Below are 24,414 nucleotides of genomic sequence, written 5' to 3' on the forward strand. Positions count from 1 at the left end.
CCATAAGATGAAGACTCAGGACATCAACATTCTGATCATGATTGCACCTATTGTTCTACAGAAAAGTGGAAACTTTACATCATAATTCTCCCCCCAAAAGGGAACAGACGCGTTAGAAAATCACAGACTCATTGGCATTGAACAGAATTTACAATGAACATTTTTGTGAACTGATGTACAGGAGTAACGTACAATAAAATCTGCTTAACTGTAACCATGCAAATAAAAACCCTCCAGGATCATTTCTGTTGTTGTTTTATAAAATGGTCTTAAAGCTATATACTTCCATAAACATTTCTGGTGCAATTTAGGCAACGACAAAAATACGACCCTAACCCTTCTTATTTACTCTATAGATTTATGAACGTGCCTTTGCACTGCGGGAACAGAAGGAGCACGTCAGGGAGAACTGAGCTCATGACGTGTGTGAACACCAGCGCCCCGGGCCCCTGCCAGCTGCCCCGGCCCCGGCGGCTCCCCGGCCGCTCGCTCGGCACTGCTGTGGGCGGAGAACAGTTCAGTATCGGGAGGATGAGACACAGGTCAAAACAGCTTTCAAAAATAAAAGGCAGTTTCATAAACATGAAGAAATCTCTAAAAAAAAAATAATCATATCAGTTGTGATATACACTGGAAAATAGTAAAATGTCATTTTCCAAAATAGCTTCTTTATTATAACTCCCATCTAGTACAATCGATCTCGGAAATACACCTTACACATAGCGGTGTATTATGTGAAAATGTTCCATTATTCAATGTAATAAAGTTAATAAGTTAGAATATGATTTTCTTTTCTGATGTTAATCGTGGAAAAAGAACAGCACCTGGAATACTAACATGGATTTCGCTAGGCATTAAGTAGTAATCTAGAAGTTTTGGTTCAAAATCACAGTTTATAAAACTGTAAAAGGATACTGCTTTAAGTAATTTGTTTCAATAATTTTGCAGATTACAATGAAGGGGTTAAAAAAAAAAAAGGGCTCTTCTCTAACTCCACATAAGTTCCCACTTCTCCCAGTCAGGACGAAGCAGAAGTCCCTGTGAGGTGGTAAAACCGTGATAACCTAGAGTAGCTCATGTGGTTGGATAAAGCCCCCCCGCCCTGCCCGCCCCCAACAATTGTTTTTGGCTCCAAAATAAAGTACAATAATAAACTCTTGATGAAAAACTATGTTATGGGGCAATCTATCATATTCTATGACTATGAATTTACAGAAAAGAGCACATCCCATTTTTAGCATTTTTCATAAACATGCAACTCACTATAAAATACAAACACTTGCTTTCAAGAACAGCTTTATAAAGACATACTGCATCAATAAAACCTTTTAGCTTCCTGATTACCTTTACACTGTGATGAACTGAACTTGTCTTATGTGTACATATCAGATTTTACATTATAGTGTAATAATTTGCATTTTCTGAACATCATGTTTAAGAGGAAATATCTATACACAATAACATTCTAGACTTAAAAACTAACTCAAATTACAGAATTTTATTGATACAGTAGATTAATAAGAACTGAAAAGGGATGATAAAATGGGATAAAGAATTCAGTACATTATTTATAACACATTCTTTAAAATTAAAATATTTTAAATCTCTCTCTTAAAATTTTCATTGCCATGAAAGGCCAGAAAATTCTGGGACCAATACTGAGGTGTCGGGGGCTCCGGCCATGACGGGACCTGCTCACGACTGGCACGCGACCGCCCATCAGCGGCTCCTGGCAGGTGTGACGAAGACGGTCTGCGCCTCTGAAGACAGAGGGTGCCCAGGTCAGCACGAGGTGAGACACACACGGGACAGAGACCATTTAACTCTCCAACAAATCGTGACATCAAGAAAATGACACCATTTGTTGGAAAACATTTTTCACAGTAAAACTGCAGAGTATACAAAGACGAACGTGACAGATGCCCGCTGCAGATCTATCCTAACCAACGCCTTTCAGATCAATAGATCCGATAAACAGCTGGGTACTGTCAGTTTAAAGCCACAGAGAAAAGCTATACAAGCACTTTAGAAGTCAGAAACATTTAAAAAAAAAGAAAAAAATATATTTACAAGTTTCTTCTTTAGTTTATTTCTACACAACCATCGCAGACTACACCGTCACAGGCCTCCAGTCCACGTTGCCGCCGTGCCTATGGCCGAAGGGGGTGACCAGCGATGCGTGAGGCCACCAAACTCAGGTCCAGCTGCCCGCTCTCCAGCAGTCCCGTCTGTGCATCAAAGGCTTCACTCAGCCTCAAGCTGGACAAATGCTGACTTTTTTACAGCGTTCGCACAGAAATCACTAATCACACCTGCTCACCGTCTTTCTCTTTTAGAACTTCGCCGCCGTACCTTGGAAGGAAAAGCACCATTGGCTCAATTAAAATGGGCACACATTTACAAGACACAGCAATGTAAGTGTTGCTTCTGAACCAGTCACTACTCTCCCTTGTTCCTGACTTCCTTCGCTTTTCTTCCCTTGAACCCTTTCTCCTGTTTTGACTTGCTGCCCTGGCATCACCTTCTTAGACCCACACAGTATCTGAACGTTCATAAATAGCTTTTTCCACAACAGCAGGAGAAAATGATTACTTCTCTATTTAATAATTTTAAAAAGAAATGAACAAGCCAATGTCGGCAACAGGCAAAACAACTGCGAATATCATCTTCCTACCTGTAGTTCTGCAGTGAAAGGAAATATCTGATACTACTTATGAACTTAGACTTACAGGTGTCTTTCTGGGAAAACAGTGACTGGGCTGAGATCCTAACAGCTCCCAAATAAACGTAAGTAAGCTGAAATTCAGATGCATTATCACTAACTGGCAACAGCTAATGAAAGCACAGAGCTTAAGTTCAAAAAAGATTAGTATCAGCAAGAGAAACAAACAGATCAGGACTTGAACTTAGTGTCCGGCACAGGTCTTCTGTGCCAACGCTGTTGGAGACCACTCCGCCCTGTTCCTACAGCCTCAGAAATGCCCCAGGAAACAAGCCCGGCCAACCTGAGACCCCAGGGCCGCGCGCCCGGCTCTCCTGGGCCTGACCCCTCTCACGAACGAACCCCACTGCGGACCGACGAGCAGCGGGGTCACCTCGGGGCCTCGGCGGCAGGGCACACGCTTCTGAAAGACGACGGCCGGCCGCCCTGATCTGAGCCCGCGGCCTCAGTGGCACCCAGAGGACAGCTCTCACTTGCCTGTTTAATCGTCGTTCTCCCAAAGAGCAAACCGGGGACGTCTTAACTGGCAGCACCATTGTTACCGAGCAGAGAAAACGCGTGTCCCGGGAGGCGCTCCACTCCTGCCTCCCTACGGGACGTGTCTATGCGCAGCCGTATCAGCGCCGGAGCCTGATGTCAGCTACTCACCCCCGAGGGGCCCTCCAGGGCGCCCCGCGAGCCTCGCACACGGCACACCACGCAGGAACCGCCGCGTGTGGGACAGGGGCCGGCGCCCTGCGATCACGGCGTGGAGCTGCCTGCCTCGCTCGCCCCACACTCAGTGAGACCCTGACCCTGACCCTGACGCTCCCACTGGGCTACACCCATTCCCTCCTGGCGGCCGGCTCCCCTGGGAGACGTTGTCGCCCTCACACGAGCTGGCAGAGGAAACTAACGAAGAAGGGATGTGAACTCGTAGAACTCGAAGTGCCAGCCAGTGCCAGCCAGGAGTGCCCACTCTTTGCGCGCCCCGCTCCCGCACCCCAAGCCGCCCCGCGCGGCCCCGCCACACACACGTACGTTCACGGCAGAGACCTCCTCCTCCTCCGCCTCCTCCGCGGGCGCGTCCTCGCCGCCGGGGGAGCCGCCCTGAAACACGTCCGCCTCCTCGCTCGAGTCGTTCTCCTTGGTGGCCGCCTGCTTGGGGCGCCCCGCGCGGCTGGGGAGAGGCAGCGGGGAACACAGTGAGCGCCGGCCTGCGAGGACACGACCCCTTCTAGAGGGAACACTCTGTCTTCCCTGGCTGCCCGGTCATCGTCGTCCCCTTTAATTACCTTGTAAGCTAAGGAAGTCTGTCCTTTACGCCCCGAACCAGCGTTTAACCCCGGACTCTCACAGACGTAGGTCAGCCAAGGGACGAAAACGCAGCGTGGTCGAAACCAGCCCCACGGAGGAAGTAAAAACGGGGCCCAGACTCTGCTCCTCCGCCCTTCCCCGCGAGGAGAAGGCGCGCGTGGCTGCCGAGCTGACCGAGGCCCCAACCGCAGAGCCGTCCCTCCCGGGACAACCGCTCTTTGCCTGGCCCCAGGGGTGCAGGTCCGAGGAAACCTGAACCCACTCCCTGCGCCCCACCCCCATCACCGGGACCCACTCCCCCTCTCCAACGAAGCGGTCTTTATAAAGCAAGCACAGGGGCGGTCCCTGCCCGGCGGGGGGCGGGGGCGCACTCCGAGGCTCCCAGGCCCGCCCTCGTCTCCATCCCCGCCCCCCCATCCCCCCGCCCCCGCCCCCAGCCCGCACCCCCCACTGCCTCCCGAAGGCGCCCGCGTCAGCGCCCTCCAGCACACGGACCCCTCCGCCTGAAACGCTGCGCCCCCGCACCCCATCGGCCGGACCCCCGACTCCCGCTACACCCCTAAAGCAGCCCCCCCTCCCGCGCGGCACGGACACATTCAGAATTCCACGGTGCCCGCGACGCCTCGGTAACAGCTTCCCATCCAGACGGGAAGCCGCGCGAGGGCCAGAGCCGCAGTGCCCCGAGACACCGCGGCAAGTACCCCCCTCTACACGACGGTCCCTATCAGCAGGTACTGACTTGTGAAAACTAAAACCACTGTCACCGCTTCTGTAAGCAGTCCAAAGATGTGCCGACCGATCCATGGTTAGCCCACGCGTGTTTTGTATACTTTAATTTAAGATGCTCAGTTGCAGTTCGCACTGGTACCAGGCGCACAGCGGCCATTAGACAACCGCACGCCGTACAAAGCAGCCCCGGTGCGTCCGGTTCCCGCCTGGGCCGCGCGTCCATCCCCGTGACTCCCCTGTCCCCACCGCGCTGTCCTTCGTCCCGTCACCCCGTCCCCAGCCCCACACCCGCTCCCCTCCGGCAACCACCGGTCTGTTCTCCAAGGCCACGAATTTCTTTCCCGGTCTGTGTTCACTTATTTTGTTCCGTAAGTTTCCACATATAAAAGAAGTCCATGGTATCTGATGGATTTCACGGACGGTAGTGCCCTCCAGGTCTGGCCACGCTGTTGCAGGAGGTCAGACTTCGTTCTTCCCGATGTTCGAGCAGCACCCCACGCACACGCGTGCCGCCTGTTCTTCACCTGCTCCTCTGGGTGGGCACCCGGGCTGCTTCCCTATCTTGGCTACTATAGCACTGCCAGGAACACGGTGCATATATTCTTCTGAATTCGTGTCCTGGGCTTCTGTGAATAAATTCCCACAAGGGGAATCCCCAGGTCACAAGGCAGTTCCACGTTTAGTTTTTGGAGGACCCTCCACACTGCTTCCCACAGTGGCTGCTCCCACTAAGAGTGCATGAGGGTCCCCTTTCTCCACGTCCTCACCAATACTTGCTTGTTGATTAACTGACAATAGCCATTCTGACAGGTGACAGCTCACTGTGGTTTTAATGTGCATCTCTCTGATGACTAGTGACATTGAGCATCTTCTCACGTCTACTGGCCATCTCAATGTCCTTTTTGGAAAACTGTCTACTCAGGTCCCCTGCCAAACGGAGGGAAAGAAACTCTATGTAAGAGAGGATCATCCATCAGTTGCCTCCCGCTTGCCCCTAGCAACCCAGGCATGTGCCCTAACGGGGAACTGAACCTGCGACCTTTCAGTCCTTGGGACACCGCTCCAACCAACTAAGCCACACCAGTCAGGAAAATCTTTTGTGTTTTTTAAAAATTTTATTTCACTTATTTCCACTGTGATCTTTATTACTTCCTTCTTTCTACTCTCTTTGGGCTTTGTGGGTGGACTTTTCTTGCTAGTTCCTTTAAGGGAAAGGTTAGTTTGTTTGAGGTTCTTCTTGGTTCTTGAGGTAGGCCTGTAATGCTGCGAATTTCCCGCGTACCACAGCTTTCTCTGCGACTCAGATTTCGGGCTGCTGTGATTTCTTTCTAATTTGTCTCAAGGCAGCATTTGCGCCCTTCCCTGATCCCACTGTTAAACCACCAACTGTCCAGGAACACGGTCAGTTAGCCTCCATGTTACGAGTTTTCCAGTCTTTTTCTTCTGATTTATAGTTTCACTCCACTGATTCAGAGAAGATGCTTAATATGGTATTACTCTTCAATTCACTGAGACTTGTTTGCGGCCTAACCTAGGAAATGTTTCATGTGCCCTTTACAAGAATGTGTATTCTGCTGCTTTGTGGTGAAATGCTCTGAAAATATCCATTAAATCCACCTGGTCTAGTGTGTCACTTAAGGTCACGGTTTCCTTGTTGATTTTCTGTCTGGAAGACCTATCCACTCATGTCAGTGGGGTGTTCCAAGTCCCCCCTATGACTATCACTGTGGATCTCCCCCTCTATGGCCAGTAAGATGTTTTACACACCCAGGTACTCCTGGTTGGACTGATCCCTCAATCATCACGTAAGGTCCTTCTCTGCCTCTCACTATAGCCTGGGTTTTAAAGTCTATTTGTCTGACATAAGTATTGCTTCCCCAGCTTTTTTTTTTTTCTCATTTCATTCATTTAAGATCTTCTTCTGTCCTTTTACTTAGCCTGTGCGCCTCTTTCATCCTGAGGTGGACCTCCTGTAGACGCATGTACACGCATCCTGCTTTCTCACCCTATCAGCTACCCTCTGTCTTTTGCTTGGAGCATTTGGGCCACTGATATTTCAGGTGATTATCGACAGGTACATATTTATTGCTATTCATTCTTTATAACTATGTTTCTCTTTTTTTTCTTCTTCTTAAAGGAGGCTCTTTAACATCTCCTGTAATACTAGTTTGGTGGTAATGAACTTCTCTTTTTCTTGTCTGGGAAGCTATTTCTCCTTCCATTTTAAATGACCGTCTTGAAGGATAGAGTAGTCTTGGCTGTAGGTACTTGCTTTGTACCGCTTTGACTATTTCGTGCCAGTCCCTTCTGGCCTAAAATATTTCTGTTGAGAAACCAGCTGACAATCTGGTTTCTGTCTTTCTCTTGCTGCATTTAAGATTTCCTTTTGTCTTTTTTTAGCTGTATTTTTTCCAGTATCATTTATCCCCCCATACAGTCTTCCACCTCCACCTTTTTGCCTCTGACATTTGGGATTTTCATTGTTTCTTGGTGTGGGCCTCTCTGGGTTCATCTTCCGTGGGATCTCTGGCTGCCTAGACTTGTGCTTTGTTATTCACCAGGTGAGGGACGTTCTCCTCATTATTTCTGCAGATACGTCCCCAATCCCTTGCTCGCTCTCTGCTCCTTCTGGTTCCCCTGGGATGTGCATGTTCTACACTTCATGCTGTCCCAAAGGACCCTTAAACTATTCTTATTTTATTAATTTTTTTTCTTTTTGCTGCTCTGATTTGGGTATGTTCTGAGCCCCCTTCGCCCTGCTGGAGCCCAGGGTCAGTGGCTGGCCCCTGAAGAGGGTGTCTGGGCTCCTAAAAGAACCCAGTCCCCCTGGCAGACAGAGCCCCCGCTGATCCCACAGCCAGAGTCTACACCGTCTCCTCTTCTGCCTCGGGTGCTCTGAGGCAGGGAGCCCGGGGTGGGGCTGAGACCCCACTCTCCTCTGAGGGGCACCTTTCACCGCTGAGACGTCCCTCCAGAGTCTCAGCCACCACGCAGGGGCGCAACGCCAGCCCTGTCTGCTCCTGTGCCCGTCCTACCGCCAGCCTCGGCGTGGCCGGTTCTGCGAAGCCCTGGCCACGGGACTCCCGTGTCGCTCCAGCTGACGCTCTGCATTTCAGCTGCAACTCCGGTCTGGCCCTGGGAGGGGGGGAGCGCCCCTCCCGCCTACTCCGCCGCCATCTGGGACCTCCCCAAGCCTCGTTTTTTTAACTTGATTTTCTTTTTCAGAATTAACAGAACAAAATGCAGGAATTACACAGAAAATAATACAAAGGTTCTTAATTCTACTGAAGACAGACGGAGAAAAAGAGACAACTCTAACGTTACTTTACTAGCTCTAAAAAAGAGAACAGCTTCATAGTGAAGGAACAGTAGGCTGTCAGGAGAGAATAGAGAATCTCTGTACTGATTTTTTAAAAAGAAATACTTGTTTTAAAACTTTAATGAGAGGACCTGTGTAATTTTGGGAGAGAACATGGTAATAATTTAAACCTTTATATGATGCCAAATATAAATAAAGTCATAAGCCTGAAAGATATTTACCCCTGTTATTTCCTGGTGATAAAAGTAATCATGGGAATTGAACATTCCATAAGAATTCTTTTTTTAAAGCAAGTAATTTTCCATGGTTGAATCCAAATACAGTGAAGCTGCCAAGAAAATGTGCTCACCTTTCCCTTTTCTCTGCGGGAGAAGTTAAGTGGAGGAAAACATGAAGTACTAGCCCAACACTCAGACAGCTTTTCCCGTGCGTGTGGAGCACACAGGGCTGGGAAACCTCTGAGGCAACTATTTACCTAAGTTGTGCCGGCAGCTCTGAAAAACCAAGCCACTGTGGAGTTCTGTAGGGGACTACGCTGGGAAAACCAGGAGCTTCCGCGACTAGGGGAAGCCCTGCCGTCCTATTCGCAGTCAAATACGTGAGAAGAGAGCGTGCAGAGCTGACACATCGCAGCACAAATGTTCCGGCCACGTTAACGTTTTGCACACAGATCTGCTGTTCCAACTCTCATGTAAACATGGGACTGCGTGACCCTCCACGGCCATCCGCATGTGGACACAGAGGTGCTGATCTGATTAGAAAACGAAGAAATCAACACCCCAGGGACTTGAGATCAGCAGCATGTGATAATTTCTATGGATGTAATTTAAGGAAAACAATGGCTCTTACCTCCCTACATAGTTGAAAGAGAAAAAGCGAAACGTGTAAAAGCTATTTTTAAAAACGTCGCTGACAAAACACATGAACAATTGTGTGGAATGATAAGGCAACCTGGTCGATATGCTGGAATTATTGAAAAATACCTCATCACCTCTTCAGGTACCATAAAGTCCGTACTGGAAGTAATCAACTGTTTGGTGTCTATTAAATAAAGACTTATTTAAAACCTGTAAGAATGCACAGAAGTTACCAGAGGGTGAATTGTGGTATCAATCATCTCGGTAAGTTTAGAAAAATTGTACCTTGCCTAGTGCACGGCATTTAAATGCAGCCCCTGCAGAGTTAAAAGCCCACGACCTTGTGCAGAAGAACCGGACTTTGGTTTGAAACGCGACGTGACCTACAACCTCCACAGCCTCGCCCTCCCTGCGGCAGGGCCCGTGGGGACCCGACGGCTCTAGAGGGGGGACGCTGCTCTGCTCGGGGAGCCCCGTCGGGCTTCCGGCAGAGCCCTCGGCGCGCACTCACCTCGGCGGGGCCCTCCGGGACGGCCGGTGCTGCTTGCCCTTCGCCTTCGGGTCCGGGTTTCCGCCTGCTCTCTCCTCCTCCTCCTCCTCCTCTGCTACCGGAGGTCCCGATTTTTTTCTGCTCCCCTTTTTAGAAGCTTTCCCCGTGGGCTCCTCTTTCGCTGCGCCTCCGCCCCCAAGGGGCTTTGGCGGCCGGCCTCTCTTCCCCTTCTTGGGCGGGCTGTTCTGCTCGTCCTCGTTCTCCAGCGCGTCCTCCTTGAGCCGCTTCTCCTCCGGCCACGGCTGCTCCTCGGACTCCGAGGCCGCGCGGCCCCTCTTGCGCCCCCGCTGGCTGCCCTTCGGCTTCTGCTCCTGCACCAGCTTGGTCAGGTCGTCCAGGCCCAGCTTCTCCTCCGCGTCGGCGGCGGGCGGCTTCTTCCGGCTCCGAGGTTTGTCCAGCTCGGACTAGGAATAAACATCACGATTTCCAGTACAAAATCAGTAGTAACCGTATTTTGAAGAAATGAATTAAAAAAGTCTGTTACGCACTTTTGTCATAAAATGTAATTAGATATAGAGTTCTTAAATACATCAGAACCGTAACTTCACTTGCTTTTATTATTAATTCTTTAATTAAAACAATTATCTGGGGTAACAGGGTAATTATTTATTTTTACTTAAGCTAGAGAGCCTCGAATGGAAACCTCTCAAGACCGGTATTTTATTAAGTTATAAATTTTAGCGAAGGGCTATTTCATAAAAAGAACATTCTAAATTCAACGCTTGAATAACGAACGGCTATATTAGGGTATAAGGTTCTGTTTTGATACTCAATGTAATTCTTTTACCACATAGTTTTATTAATAAGACATAATACCAGCTATAGCATGTTTTACACATCATAAAAGGGCTGTTTTATAAATGAAAGTTGCAAAATACGAAAGTAAAACTGATCATCTATGAAAAGTTTTAAACATACTTCTGAATCCAAAATACTGCTTCTTCCCAGTACAACAACAATAGTTTAAAAATCAGTGACTTTCAATTTTAAAGTAAAATCCTAGCCTACATTTAGGGAATGGAAAATGAGAAAATTCTCTGAAGAGACGAAGAATAACAGTAGCATGAACATACAGACAGTGGTCCACACACACACACTCACACACACACACACACTCACACACACACACACACACACTCACACACACACACACACTCACACACACACACACACAGACATGGATGTCTGTTGCAGTAAATTAACGTCCACCCCTTTGTAGCAATGTACACTCTTCAAACCAGCGGGGACAGAAAGGACCGACCGCCGGGACGCAGGCGCCTGCAGAGTCACCCGCGTCCCCGCCTCCTCACGGTCCGTCGCTGCCCACTGCACCCGGAGTGTTCCGGTCTGCATTCTCAGGCACTTGTGTAGACTTTAAAGTTTAAGGTCCTATTTGTTATGGACTGAGCGGACGCTCCGCCAGGTCCACTGGCTGAAGCCACCCCTCTCGCGGGATGGCGTTGGGAGACGGGGCCCAGGCTGAGACGCACGCGGCCCCGAGGGTGGGGTTCTCACGACGGGACAGATACCCTCAGCAGAGACTCCAGGGAGCTCTGTCTCTCTCGACCACGTGAGGACCCCACTGACGGGGCCCCGTGCCAGCCGGGAAGGAGGCGCCCACCGGGACCGACTGGCCAGCACCGGGGCCTTCCACTCCGCAGCCTCCAGCACTGGGAGGAACCCGTTCTGCGGTGCAGGCCGCCCCGTGAGTGGCGCTGTGCTGCCGCGGCCTGAGCAGACACCGTCTCATCTTGGTTTAAGGCAGGACGGGGATGAGGTTCCACACTGTCTTTCCTACTCCCACCCACAGAGACGGTTATTTCAAAATCGCCGATTTGTGAGGTTTCCTTTATTCTTTATTGTGCTTTAAAAAATAACGTTCTGGCTGTTAAAACAACAGCACAACATTCTGGGCTGATCTTATCATTATTATCCCTTTATCCTTCCACGTGGACTGAGATCACACTGGACTTTTACCATTAAATATTCGTTTAGAAAAAGTTGTCATCTCTCAAGTTCATTTTTCCCACAAAGGAAAGTGGCACGTCCTCTCTCGGCTGAAGTCTGTTTCTCACTTCTGATATTTCCCCCACACAGGTTCTCACCATTTCTTCTTCAGGTCCTGTCTAGGTCTGTGTGTCTAATCTGTTGTTGTCGTCATGGTTACTGTAGGGGCAGCCGTCCCCTTCCCCACCACCAGAGTGAGATCAGTCACACACACACGTGTACACAGATACATGGCGGCCAGGCCAAACTCTCAGTGTTTCCATTATGTCTCTCATTTTTGTAAGAGGACAGAAATAAAATGAGTCTCTCTTCTTCTTCACTGTCATACCTTTGAGTTCTAAAACCATGCCCTCCTGAAACGACTGACCACTCCGGAACAACGGTGAATACCATGATGAGAGGCTGCGCTGCGTGGTTGTAAGAGCAGAGGGGGCACACAACTGGGGCGCGGGGCAGAAAGTGGGGAAACCATGTTACCTGTACAACTCTAATTTGAGTATAAATGTATGTGGAGAGCTCTCCTCAGGGCAACACCAGTGTGCAGCTGGGGGCAGCGGGCAAAGGAGGGGCCCTTTCGCTGACACTCGTGGGCCTTCCACCTGCTCTCCCGTAACCCCAACCTCTCTGAGGCCCCCTCCCCCCCGCCCGTCCTGGCCTCCGAAAACGACAAGGAAGGGGTTGTCACACTCGGTGGGACAGGGCGAGAGGACAGAAACACTCTCCCGATTCAAGGACTAGCTTCTATAAATCCAGGTAACAGCATTCCTTTCTGGATAAGCAATCGGTTTTTAATTCTGCTTGAGTGAATTTTTTTAAACAGCCAAGAAAAATCAGAATTTACAGAACAGATAATAAAGATTTAGTAAGAATTTTGGCAGTATAATTTTATAAGTGGATAAACAACCCGGCACAATAGATTACTGAAGAAACTTGAACACAACAGGAAATAAAACTCTTGGCCATATAAAGTCGGGGCAGCGAACGGCAGGAAGGGCGGCGACACAGGGTGGGCAGAAGTAGGGGCAGAGCTGTGTTATTAATTATCGTACGGTTTGCCTTCTTTTCCTGTGACCCTACTTTTGCCCACCCACGTGTCTCAAAGAAAGCAAAAGTGTCTTATTAATAACCTTCCATCTCTATTAATGTAGTAGATTCAAACACATTAACTTTTAATAGTAACCATTAATCAAAGATATTAATCTTTAGAATAACGATTCATTTGGACTAATTCATTTGTTCTGATAAAACTGACCAGCAAAGTGTCCACGTATCACAGAAAAAGAAACGGACTCCGAGCCTCACCAGCCACTACAGAAATGCTGAGAGCAAACCTAGCCGGTCAGAACGGGCCTGGTATGAAGGCCGCAGGTGTGTGGGCTCCAGAGCGGGACCCCCAAATTCCCCTTCGGCTGGTCTCTACAAACGGATGTGCCTGCCACACAGGCCCCCCCTGCCAGTGAGACGGGGACCCCGGACAAGGACCACATGGCACCACAGCGTCCCCCTCTGCTAGAGGCTTGCTCAGGGCTCCCAGGCTCGAGAACCACGCGAGGGCAGGAGCCTCAGAGGGGTCCCGTTCTGCTTCCTTCCTCTAAGGCTAAGTCTCAACTGACAGTGTTCTTAAAAAAAAAAAAAGGCAAACAAACAAACAAACAAGCAGCCAAAGTGCGGAACCAGCAGCTGGGGGTCTGAAGACCCAAAGAAAAAGGTCACTTGGCAGAATGACAAAAACACAAGGAACTCCATGCACTTAAATTACACGGGGGAGGAGAGTCCTAAACTCAAACTTGTCCCTGAAACCTTCAGAGAAAGTCACATGGCAAATCTGAGAGGCACGTTAACTGGTTCCAGTGTAAGAATATAACAACAGCAGTGACAGAAATAGAAGCAAACCAAGCAGCTCACCCTTACAAGGTCAGAGTCGTCCCTCTTGTCGCCCTTCTTCCCGGGCAGAGGTGAAGACATGGTGTAATCCTCGTTCTCGCTGTGGTCCATCTCAGAGCTGTCGAGCCTTTTAATAGACATTTGTCACTGTTATTACCACCGAATAACCTCAAGGGCTGTTTCTGTCCCCGGACGTAGCTTTATTAACAACAGGTTCATTCCACTCAGAAAGGACTGGTTTTATTCAATCACACTGAGCACCAAGTGAATGAGGGGAGCAGCACATTTAAGAAAAAAGGGAAATCAAAAATCACCAATTAATTTTTCCCTAATTCTTTTTAAACCCTAAATTCTGTCTTGGAGCGGGAACATAAAGTAAAACGGAAGCTGCCTTGGGAGACAGCGGGCCTGGCCTGCGATGGGCACCGGCCCGGCCCCGCGGCCCCAGGGCCCTGCTGACACCGCTTCTTACACGGAACAGCCTCTGACACGCCGGGAGCCCGGGCCTCGCTGCTGACGCCCCGCTCCCGCCAGCACGCGTGCTCTGCCGCGTCACCCCAGGGCGTGGGGCGGGGCGTGGCGCGCAGGAGGCGCCTGGGGAATGCCCGTTCTGTGAGTTCACGGCACCCGCTTTCACGCACTGGGATAAAGGCTCAGTCCGCTGTCCTGGGAAACGGCCACAGCGCCGTGAAGAGCAGGAAGGAACGAGGATGGCGGCCGCGAGCAGGCGGCCCCACAGGGAACGCCATCGGGAGGACAGGCGGGCAGGGGCCGGGGGCAGCGCTGCGGCTTCCAGCCTCGGGGACCCGGTGAACCGCTCCTCGCTGGTTATAACTAGGAACTCGGGGAGAATGCCCAGTCACTCAGAAACGAGTTGCTGGGATGTTCCGGCCATTTTAAGTGGGGGGATATTCACCAGACAATGTCCAAATGACACGGGAGAGTCCCTTAGGCGACTAATGTACATTAATACAGAAATCTAGAACCAATCAGAGCTGCAGATACACTTTCTGTTCTGTTTTTATCGTACTACTTAGCATTTAAACACTCGTAGAGAAACGGGTGAGCTACTTTAGAAGGTCTCCTCCCTCCTTTGCTGACTGCTCGTGAACACGCAGAGGACGGCACGCGGCTTCCGTGACACACTTGGCAAAGTCAGCGACAGTGGCAGGAGGCCCCGCGCAGGCCCCACTGCTAACACACGATGGACTCAGGGAAGGGGGAAATGTGCTGTCTTTTTTCTTTCTTCAAACAAGAAGTTTATACATGCACAGGCTAAGAAAAACGTAAGCCACACCAAGGAGCATAAAATGACTTCCCTCCTACACCAGATGACAGAAGCACTATTAAGATACGATGCAGCCTTCCAAAAACTGTCTATGCATTTATAAGCAAATGTCAACACAAATCCTTTTTAAAAACTCAAAAATACTGTAACGCTGCTCTGTTCTTTGCCTCTTCACTCAGGAACACATCGCGGGAACTCTTCCCAGGACTCCAACCGCGTCGTTTTTAATGCCTGGGATTCTGTTGCTAGGTAAACGGGTCACCCACGGCCGGCATGCGGAAGGCTAAGGCAGACCACCTGGCTACACGCACGAGCGAAGCCGTGTGAACTCGTGACGGCCACGGCACCCCGTGCCCGCCCTGGTTCCCGCTCATGGGCACCGGACGCCGGGCATCCTGCTGTCCCGGTCCCGCAGCCTGGCTGGAACCCTGCGTCTCAGGGACAGCATCTCTTCCGTGCTCACCTCCCTTTGATCCTCCCCGGGGAGCTCGGGTTGGAGCTGCTGCTGGCGTTGCTGACGGTCTCCATGCGCGACGACTTCGTCTGAGACTGTTTGCCCGCTGACGAAAGAGGCTTGTTAACCGCTCCCAGGACGTTGGTGGTTTTAGGCTGAAAGGAAAAATGCATCTTTTTAAATTAAAGCCAAAAGGAATTTAGAGAACCATACAGAGCATCGCTGTCAAAGATCCGCATACAAATCATGAAAAATGTGCCCATTCTTAAGCAAAAGGAGGACTGGAGACTGAGCATCGCTTGAACAAATCCAGCACAGAGACGGCCTAACCGTCCAGTCTCCCAGCCACGGGGAGGCCCACGCAGAAGTGAGGCCAGTGCGCGCACAGCCAACAACGCAAACGGGGAGCCAGGCCCTCAAGTGCAAGGACACACGGAGATGTCTTTTAGTTAGAGCTTTTATGCAGATGTCACGGGAGAGATGGTCCGAGCCCAGCGTCTCCAGGGCTTTACTGTGAGCTACAGGACGAGGCCGTGGGTCTCGGCTGGCACCCGTGTAGGAAACACAATTCTTTCTTTCTAGTAAATGGAAAGGACCTCCTAACGGCATGTTCTAACTTAAACTGCACCAGCGTTTAGAGAAATACAGAATAACATAACTGTGCCACTAACCACACCCCAATACCGTCACGTAAGAGTGGAAACCAGGCGCGAGACGTACTTTCCCAGGAGTGAAGAGCGACTTCATTTCGGGCGGCAGGTAGTTCCTGGTGTTGCTGAAGTTCTGCAAAAGGGAAGGCGCGGTCAGTGGGCCGTGGGCCCCGGGCCCCGGCGTGTGAGGCTCGGCAGCCGCCCGGCGAAGAGCGGCTTGGTTCCCAAGCGCGTAAACAAGTCACCTTTATTAAAACTAACTCATCAGCAGAAACACAGCACTTAGTCACCAATTTAAAATACTACACCTGAACCGACCTGGCAGCAACTGCCGCGTGAACAGAGCCTGTCCGAGGCCCCGCGAGCTTCTGTGCCACGGCCCAGAGGCCCCAGGCCCTGCAGCTGCCTGAGCCCAGCCGCGGGGTGCTCGAGAGCAGACGGTCCCTTTCAGCCGCTGGCTGGGCCTGGAGCCTTGGACGGGTGGCCCTTTGCTTAGACAATAAAGAAGGCAGTGGGGTTTCCATACTCAGTTCCTCCTACAAGCCTTGAGTTTCATGACAGTGGGAACACTCCTGCTGCAGCCCAAGGCCTCGGGCCCGGGACAGCGTCTGCTCCCCCCACCTCCTAAGAGATGCCACCAAGGGCTTGTGACTTCAGGCTGGACCGCTAGCAGCACTCGCCCCCCGTTTGGGCCAAGGGCCATTACCGCCCAGGTCTGCGTGCCTTGGTGGCCGTGCTGCCCGTGCCCTGAGACTGGCACACAACGGAAACACAACCTCAAGCTCCTATGAACGGATCTCGGAGCCTTCGCTGCGGCCTCTGGTGGGGCCGCCCTCCGGTCTTGAGGCACCTGAGACTCACGGCGACCCTTCTGGAACAGCAGGGGGCCAGCCCCTGACACTGGGCCTCCCGGCTCTCTCCACAACCGAGCGCTGAGAAGACGTTTTAGTCCCACGTACACGACAAATCCTCAGGTAACTACCTTGTCCGGCTGGGTGAAGAAACGAGCGGGCAGCACCGGGTCCTTCGGAGACTCCAGACTGTACGTGGTGCTCTTGGACATGATGATGTTCATGGCGACGTCGCACACGGTGTAGAGTTTCTGCAACAGCACGACAAACCGGCACTGAGCTGGCACCCCGCCGTCTGAAGCGCGGGGAGCGCTCGCACGTGTGTTTAGCATGCAGGCGCCAGGACAAGAACGCAAGTTAGAAACACTTCTTCTCATTAGTTTACCGGTGACAGTCTCACTTCTCATTTTACATTAGTAGCTACATTAGTAAGTCCAATTACTATTAATCAAAATACTGCTGACTATTTACTACTAACAGCAAAGACCGATGTGGTCTGCAAGCACTAGAGAAGTGCCATATCCTATACTCAGATGCCTGAACAGACACAAAACCATAATTATTTACAGGTAATTACTTACTTCATTCATTTTTGCGTCATCTGGTCCTTGGGCATCTTTTGTTTGCTTAATGTTTTCTACCATCTTTCTGATAAATGCATGACTATTATTTTCATTTTTAGCCATTAATATTTCTAGAACAAACCAAAGACATCTAAAAAAAAAACCCAAGAGAAACAGGAAAGAAAAACTGGTTGTTAAATACAAATATGACAATTTACATATAAATGTAATAAACACCATGAGCAGAAAACATTAACAAGAAAGTTATGGTCAACAGAAACGATGCCACACATACCCACCCCCCCCACTCCAGCGACGGAAGTGTGAATTCTCAAAGCCCTGCTGAGCCTCCCAGGGAGGCAGGCTGGAAAGGCGGGCACGGTGAAAGATGGAGTGACCTTAGCTGGGACGGGCAGGAGAGACCACCCTAGGGAGCAACTGGCAATGCAGTGACGCCTCAGGCACTTTCAAGACTGGCTGTGGTCCCAACGGGAAGTCCTCAAGAAAATACAACGACCCCACTCAACACTTAAGATCTTCGCCGGTAAATCCGAGACTTAAAAAAGTCATTGCCGACAAGGGCACATGTCACCTGTCATACTGCTTAAAGAGGAAAAAATTCAAGAAAGCTTATTTTTAAAGTCAGCTCAGTTTTAAATTACAAAAAAATTCTATTTAAGAAAAAAAGGTGCTTTGTCTCTGTGTATTACCCAGACGGAGGGGGACAGAGTCACAGCAGAGGGCAGAAGTGGGGACACATGAAGCGAGGTTTCCTTCTAGAAGAGGAAAAGATGAGCTTTAGGCTCCCAGGTACCAAATAAATTCTCTGGCAAGGCTTTCGCATAGACAAGGGCAAGTCAGAGATGCAGCCAAAATGCACAGCAAATTCCTAAGAATATTTTATCTGTTTTAAAAATCAACGTTCTCTGGGAAAGAGGGACTGCTAGACCTTTCCACTGGTTACAATTCCTCTAAATGAGGAGCCGTGGCACCAAGAGGGCAGGGCCCCGTCCCCCTGCCGAGCTGTCAGTGATCTGACTCCGTGCTGGCCTGACACGGACTTCTTGAGACACGTGACGTTCCTCTACTCCACACCCAGGCGTACACAGCCTTCTGGCTTCTCAACGATACTCTCAGAAAAAATTACAACTATGATGAACTTGACTTCGAAGAATCAGCAGTGACGTAGGAAGTGGGAGTGCTCCCTGGTTGTCAGCTTGGCCCTTTATTAAATCAGACCGTCCTTTCTTTCTTACGGAGGAAGATAGTTTCTACAGAAAAAGTGCTCCCCATGTGAAAAAGGAGAGTATTACTTTACCCCATGTGGAAATCCACAGTTTCAAAAAAGTAGGGAAAGATAAGAATTATAACGGAAACTTCTAATGGACTGCTTCAGTAAAAAAGAAATGGTAGAGAAACAGAGCAATGCATGGTAATTACGCTAAGTTAAGTTTTGAAAACTTACATAAGAAATGAAATATGAAGAGATGGTATAAAAAAAGAAAAATAGGATCAAAGAAAAAACCTTAAATTCCAAAGGTCTACTAAACTAATGATAACTGAGGTTCCATGATCAGCAAGGACGAGGAAACATCCAGAAAGGATGGAAGCGGGATGGGAATGCCTTACTCTTTAACATCCTTCAGCTGTTCGATGTCCTGGACTTTGACATAATCCGGGTCATGTGCCAGAAGGTGAATTGTGTATGGAACAACATACTCTGGTAGAAGAGACAATAATTTTTCTGAAAAAAGAAACAAAACACCCAGGTTAGAAAACCAAACCCTACTCACTTTCTCTGCGTCTCTCCCTTGAGTCTGTCTTCCCTACACCCAACGCCACCGCGTTACAACTGGAAGAAAACTACACCGAGACTCCCGGGGCTAGAGTCCCCCATAAATTACAGCTTATCTGCTCCTCCACTAACCCAGCACTGAAGTGCCCACTAAACGCACCACGCGCTGCAGTTACAAAGGCTATTACTTCAGTTTGCAGACACGTGTGGGAGAGTGACCCAAACGAATTTCGAGACTAAGACACGTAGGACCTTTCTTGTTAATACGAGCAACCTTGTGGTCAACTCTCCCTTGTGAACTGCTGAGGAAAAAGAAAAATGAGTGGGCCTCTCCGCGCTCCTATCATGCAGAAGGGGACGTAAAGGCTTCTGATCATACTTGTAGGATCAAAGGAAAGTATGAGTATTTGATAGTATCTAGCGAGGACAGATATGAAAAACATGAACATAAATAGGAGTTTCTAGGACATTTTAAATAACAAAGAAACTTTTTCTTTAGTTTAAATTAAGAATATTTACATTTTAACCCTAAGTAGTGTAGTAAAGGTTATTCAGAAAGACCAGGACTCATAGTCTTTAAATTAATGTTCAAGTCGGAGAATAATGTGTTGATAAGGCACCAAGTTCTACTTTTATTCCTGAATTCAAAGAGAATAGTTTGTGTGGAATATCCTTCATGTTAAGGCAGGTAGAGGAGAAAAAAGTATCAAGGTTCAAAACTCAGTGAAATTCAAACTAAACTCTTCTCAAGCATTTATCGTGTGCCCGCAACTTCCCGGGCTTCCTGTCTTAAACACAAGGATGCGTCGGACCAGGCCGGGCCCTCGCCCGCAGCGCAGGCAGAGGCAGGAGACGCCCCGAGAGAGGCGGCAGGGGCCTCGCACGGTGCCGGGCGCTTTACACGCGTAACTGTTTAATCCTCGTCACCGCCACAGGGGACGGGTGTCACTGCCCCAGGGGACGGGTGTCACTGCCCCAGGGGACGGGTGTCACTGCCCCAGGGGACGGGTGTCACTGCCCCAATCTCACACGGTGCCCAGGCACAGCCGAGCGCTCGTTCGTCCCGGGCCAGCGCGGAAGGGAGAGAGGCCGCCGCCACCACATTTTAAAGGGTTCAGCGACACCTGCCCGTCTGGAAGGGAGGTGACGTGCACACACTGCTCACGCCAGAGAGAGGACGGCTGCACACGTGCAGTCCTCCGGCGTGCAGAGAGGCCCTGGCTGAGCGCAGGCCCTTCGGGGCCCCACCGGGGACTGTCAGCGTGACCCCAGGGGCAGTAAAACACCCGTCACTGATGGCAAACGTGGGACCGGTCCCACGGTGGTGGGTGCAGCCCAGCCGGGGGTGGGCTAGGGGCGGGGCACGTCTGCGGGGGGGCGCGGTGGCAGTGGGCGCACGAGCCCAAGAGGCACAGGGCAGCGCGGGACAGGCGGGGAGCAGTGTCCCAGCCACCCGTCTGGAGGGAGCACTAAGGACGCGGTGACAGGGGGGAGGGGAGGAGGTACGAGGGGCGTCTCTGACCCTAACCTCCGTCACGGGGAGATTTAAGCGCCCCCCCCACAGAGGCTGGGGTGGCACAGAGCCGGGGCGTGGGAGTGCGCCCCGGGCTCCCGGGACTCTATCAGCTGGGACGCGCGCAGGCAGCGCAGGCCGGGGCAGCAGCGCCGGGCACCCCGCGCGCGGGCGTCCGCTCCTGCCCACGCAGGGCCCCTGCGCCGCCGCCGCCCCGTCCCGCGGCCCGCCACCCAGACCCCGGCGCCCCTCCGGAAGCAGCGGGCCCCCGGGCGGGGCGCGCTCACCGCTCACGGCCGCGTGCTGCTTCAGGTACTCGCGGCGCACGTTGATGTTCTTCACCAGGCACTGGCGCGCGTGCGCCCGCCGCTCCTTCACGGGGTCCTTGGCGCAGAGCGCGCAGATGGCCATGTACTCCAGCGGGAGCCGCAGGCGCGACAGGCCTTTGTGCAGCTTCTGCGCGAACACCTGGCGCACCTGGTAGCACTCGTCCTGCGGAGACACAGCGGCCGCACGTCACCCACGCGGGGTCCGGGGAGCTGGCGGCCACGGACGCCCAGGCCGCCGGCGCGTCCCCGTGGAGACAGGGCGGAGGAGAGCGGCGGGGACCGACGCCCGGAAGCAGCGGCGCCGTCTGCTGAGCAGAGCAAACGCCAGCGTGTCGGTTCCGGCGCCTAAAGAACCACTGAGTTAAAGCGCACAGTTCTCGGGGCCAGGGAGCAAAGTGCAAAATAACCCCCCCACGAACGAGAAACTAATGCTGGAATATCGTCTTTACTATTATGGGAGTCCCTTTCCTTTAACTTCCTCAAGTGATGCAAAATCTTGGAAAGTGATATATTACAGTTCAAATACTACGTTCCTGTAACATGGAATCCGTAAGACTGGGATATATGAGGGGGAACCCCCCCCCCCCGGAATTTATAAAAAACTGTGTGTTTATTCTGACATGTTTAAATGTCAGCCACCTTCAAAGTGCTCTCCCTTGGATGCAATACACCTATCGGGACACGTTTCCACGGCTCAGAACAGCGTTTGAATTCATTGGTTTTGGTGCCTTTTAGTGCTTCTGCCGTCTTGTTTTAACTCTTCCACATCAGCAACACGTTTCTCTTTGAGGACTTTTTCCATCGGAGGGAGGTTGCTGGGGCAAGACTGGGTGAACAGGGAGGGTGGGGCACGGGATCATGCCATTTTTTGGTCAAAAACTGCTGAACACTCAGTGCGGTGTGGGCAGGTGCGCTCATCATCACCTGCCATGAAAGGGGCAAACGCACTGAGAGTCTTCTGAACTATTCCCTGAGTCTGAACGCAGCCTCGCACGCCGCCGCCAACTGGAGTGCAACACACATGGGTCCCCAGAACACTCACCTGCCGGGGGAGCCTGTCCTACAAGGGGTCACCCTCCAGAACATGAGCCAGTTTTCTGCAGCCCTCCCTCGTAAATCCATTAATACCACTTCTAAGAAATTTGAATTCACTGAGTTATAAAGAACGCTTATGATCTGAAATTAATCCATACCCGATCCTTATAAAATTATACATTCCTATTTTTTTTTTCCTTTTAAAGCTAAATGCGTTCAGGCCTCATTACCCACACATTCTGGGAATTATCCCAGATTCTGGGAATCTGCCTACGACTAAAACTTACTGGTGATCCGAGTCAGTACTGCTGCGCCTCCCCAGTCACTCCCAAGGGGACGCACGAGCAGCGGAAGGCGAGCCGCGGGGCCCAGGCAACGCTGCGCCATCTAGTTTCGGCCCTCATGCTACAAACAACCGTCCTCCCGGGGTCTACTCAGTGCCCCGTTTTTCTTATTTTTGTACTTTTTGAACTTAGCTCCCAGCACAGCGCTGCAGTGTTATGTCCTCCTGCGAACGGCGAAGATGGCCGGGCTGTGCCTATGGGGAGAGCGTGTGTGCTGGGTGGGCTCCCTTCAGGCATGGGCCGTGCAGTGCTGCCGGCCGTGACATGTTCAGTTACCACGTGTTCAGTTACCACGTGTTCAGTTAGGCACCGACCCAGGAATGAGGTGCCTTTACACAGAAACACACAAAACAAGGTCAGGCACCGACTGGCTCAGACTCGCGGGAACCACGCTGCCCTTCCCCGATGAGCAATGGCTCACTAGTTCCCACTTCCGTGCTTGCTGTGACTTTTTAGAATTGCCGCAAATAACAAGAATCAACTGTATTGTGTAAGCAACCCAAACTCAAATGTTGGTTTGAGAACTCGGAAATGTTTCTCACGGATACGTTTTTCAAACGGACACACAGACATCCAAGATTTTTAGCTGTCCACCACGGGGGGCTTTTTCAGGCTCAGGCCACAAAGTCAGGGTCCCGGGAGCCCCATTTCTTACATTGATGGCCAGCGCGCACAGCTGGTACTGCTCCAGCGTGATGATTTCATGGTAACAGGGCTCCTGGGCCAGCTTCACAATGGCACTGCCCGCAGCAAGCCTCAGCCGTGACATATCTGGTTTGCTGGAAAGTAAGCAAGAAAGAATGTCAATGAGATGTGTAACGAAGGGCACAAAAACATTCCTGCTTTGTGTATCTAATTTTATAAAAATTCCTCCAGCCAAATGATACTGAACACCATATTATACTTATTTAACTTTGGAAGACGGTCTCTAATACTACCAAATTCTTCTCTTGAACATAAGGCGACGCCAGTGATCTTCAAGCACCCGACACCTGACTACTGGGCCAGGGGCACTGACCTCTTTTCCCTCAGACTGTCAAATAAAAAATGACAGCAGCCGACACAATAGCCATCCGGTGTGAACGAATCACAATTACACCTACTTTTTTTGTCACGCTGGCAAAAATCTATTTTTTTTTTGGTGTGCTGCAGAGTTTTAGTAATTTGTATGTGTTGTGAAATGAAAAAGGATGAAAACTGTTGCCCTATGCTAATGTCATTAAATTCTTTCATCCCAGAAAAACAGCTTGTAGCCAAGCCTAGAAAAAAGATCTATTTGTATGTTTAGTTGTTAGGTCTTCTGTCTCCCATTATAGGTTATTTTGGGGTATGTGTTTACCTATACAGTAGGAATAAAAATGTCCCAGCATGCTCGGTAGTCAACCATAACAAGGTATGGAGTCCAGGAGAAGCGGAAGGAAAGCAGGGCAGTGATAAAACAGGGCCACTGTCACACAGCCAGCTTTCCAAGCATCCCCAAGAGGCTCCTTTTAAGTTTAGGAAAAGAATACTTCTGCTAAATGGGGCCCATTCAAAGAGCAGTAAATTCCTGGCTAGTAAACACGCTCAAGCATCCCTTCCTAATACAGTGATGCCCTAGGTGATCTGGGACTAACATAAGGAGGAAAAGTTGTAATTCAGTCCCACAGGATCTCACGGTCTAGCTGGTTTACGACCCTTCTTTTATTTCTCTGAGATGATGTAACACTATCGACTGAGCGCAGGGCATCAGTGAGGTTCTGAGGCTCCCAGTAAAGATGGCGGAGCAGGCAGATGAGGCAGCAGCTTCCACGCACAACCACGTCAAAATTACATGCCCATCAGCCACGCGCATCGTGGAGAACCACCTGGCATCTAGCTGAACAGATGTCCTCTGACTACGGACACGCAGAAGCAGCCACAGCAGACAGACAGGAGGGGGGGAGACATGGGACAGGCTGGTCCCTTACCCACATGTGGCCGCAGGGGTCCCCCCTGACGGGCGAGGGGTCCCAGCCCCACCCCAGGCTGCCCAGCTCAGGGTCTAAACGCTGGGAAGAGAGCCCCCACGGCACCTGCCCGTGAAAACCCGGGGCTGGCGGCTGAGTGCGGCGGAGGCTGCGGGAGGCCCCGGCACAGACCCACGCGGGCTCGCTCGCTGGGAGCTCCGGCACCGGGGCAGCAGCAGAGCGGGGCCAGGGACGTGTGGGAAGACACTGAACTCTCCGGCGTCAGGGCGAGGGCTGGAG

General features: G+C 50.9%; 1 protein-coding gene across 2 annotated transcripts in view; it reads right to left on the reverse strand.

Annotated features, from left to right (window-relative positions):
* Positions 1-1,751: 1,751 nt before the first annotated feature.
* Positions 1,752-24,414, reverse strand: part of PDS5B (PDS5 cohesin associated factor B) — a 78,559-nt gene continuing 55,896 nt past the window's right edge. Inside the window, exons 23-36 of one of the 2 annotated variants that reach the window (XM_090258923.1) lie at positions 22,842-22,965; positions 20,766-20,970; positions 18,800-18,914; positions 17,189-17,321; positions 16,739-16,858; positions 15,827-15,889; positions 15,116-15,261; positions 13,392-13,491; positions 9,435-9,877; positions 8,598-8,638; positions 6,681-6,714; positions 6,033-6,062; positions 3,743-3,881; positions 1,752-2,352 (exon numbers count right to left, since the gene is read on the reverse strand). In XM_090258923.1, coding sequence (XP_090115049.1) covers positions 2,317-2,352; positions 3,743-3,881; positions 6,033-6,062; positions 6,681-6,714; positions 8,598-8,638; positions 9,435-9,877; positions 13,392-13,491; positions 15,116-15,261; positions 15,827-15,889; positions 16,739-16,858; positions 17,189-17,321; positions 18,800-18,914; positions 20,766-20,970; positions 22,842-22,965 — 1,729 coding nt within the window. In that variant the 3' untranslated portion in view covers positions 1,752-2,316. Of the gene's footprint in view, positions 2,353-3,742; positions 3,882-6,032; positions 6,063-6,680; positions 6,715-8,597; positions 8,639-9,434; positions 9,878-13,385; positions 13,492-15,115; positions 15,262-15,826; positions 15,890-16,738; positions 16,859-17,188; positions 17,322-18,799; positions 18,915-20,765; positions 20,971-22,841; positions 22,966-24,414 lie in introns of both variants that reach the window. The other variant, XM_090258922.1, reaches the window with a different exon arrangement.

Source organism: Furipterus horrens, unplaced genomic scaffold, assembly GCF_987537825.1.
Source record: "Furipterus horrens unplaced genomic scaffold, mFurHor1.1.pri manual_scaffold_12, whole genome shotgun sequence".
In the NCBI taxonomy this organism is placed as follows: Eukaryota; Metazoa; Chordata; class Mammalia; order Chiroptera; family Furipteridae; genus Furipterus; species Furipterus horrens.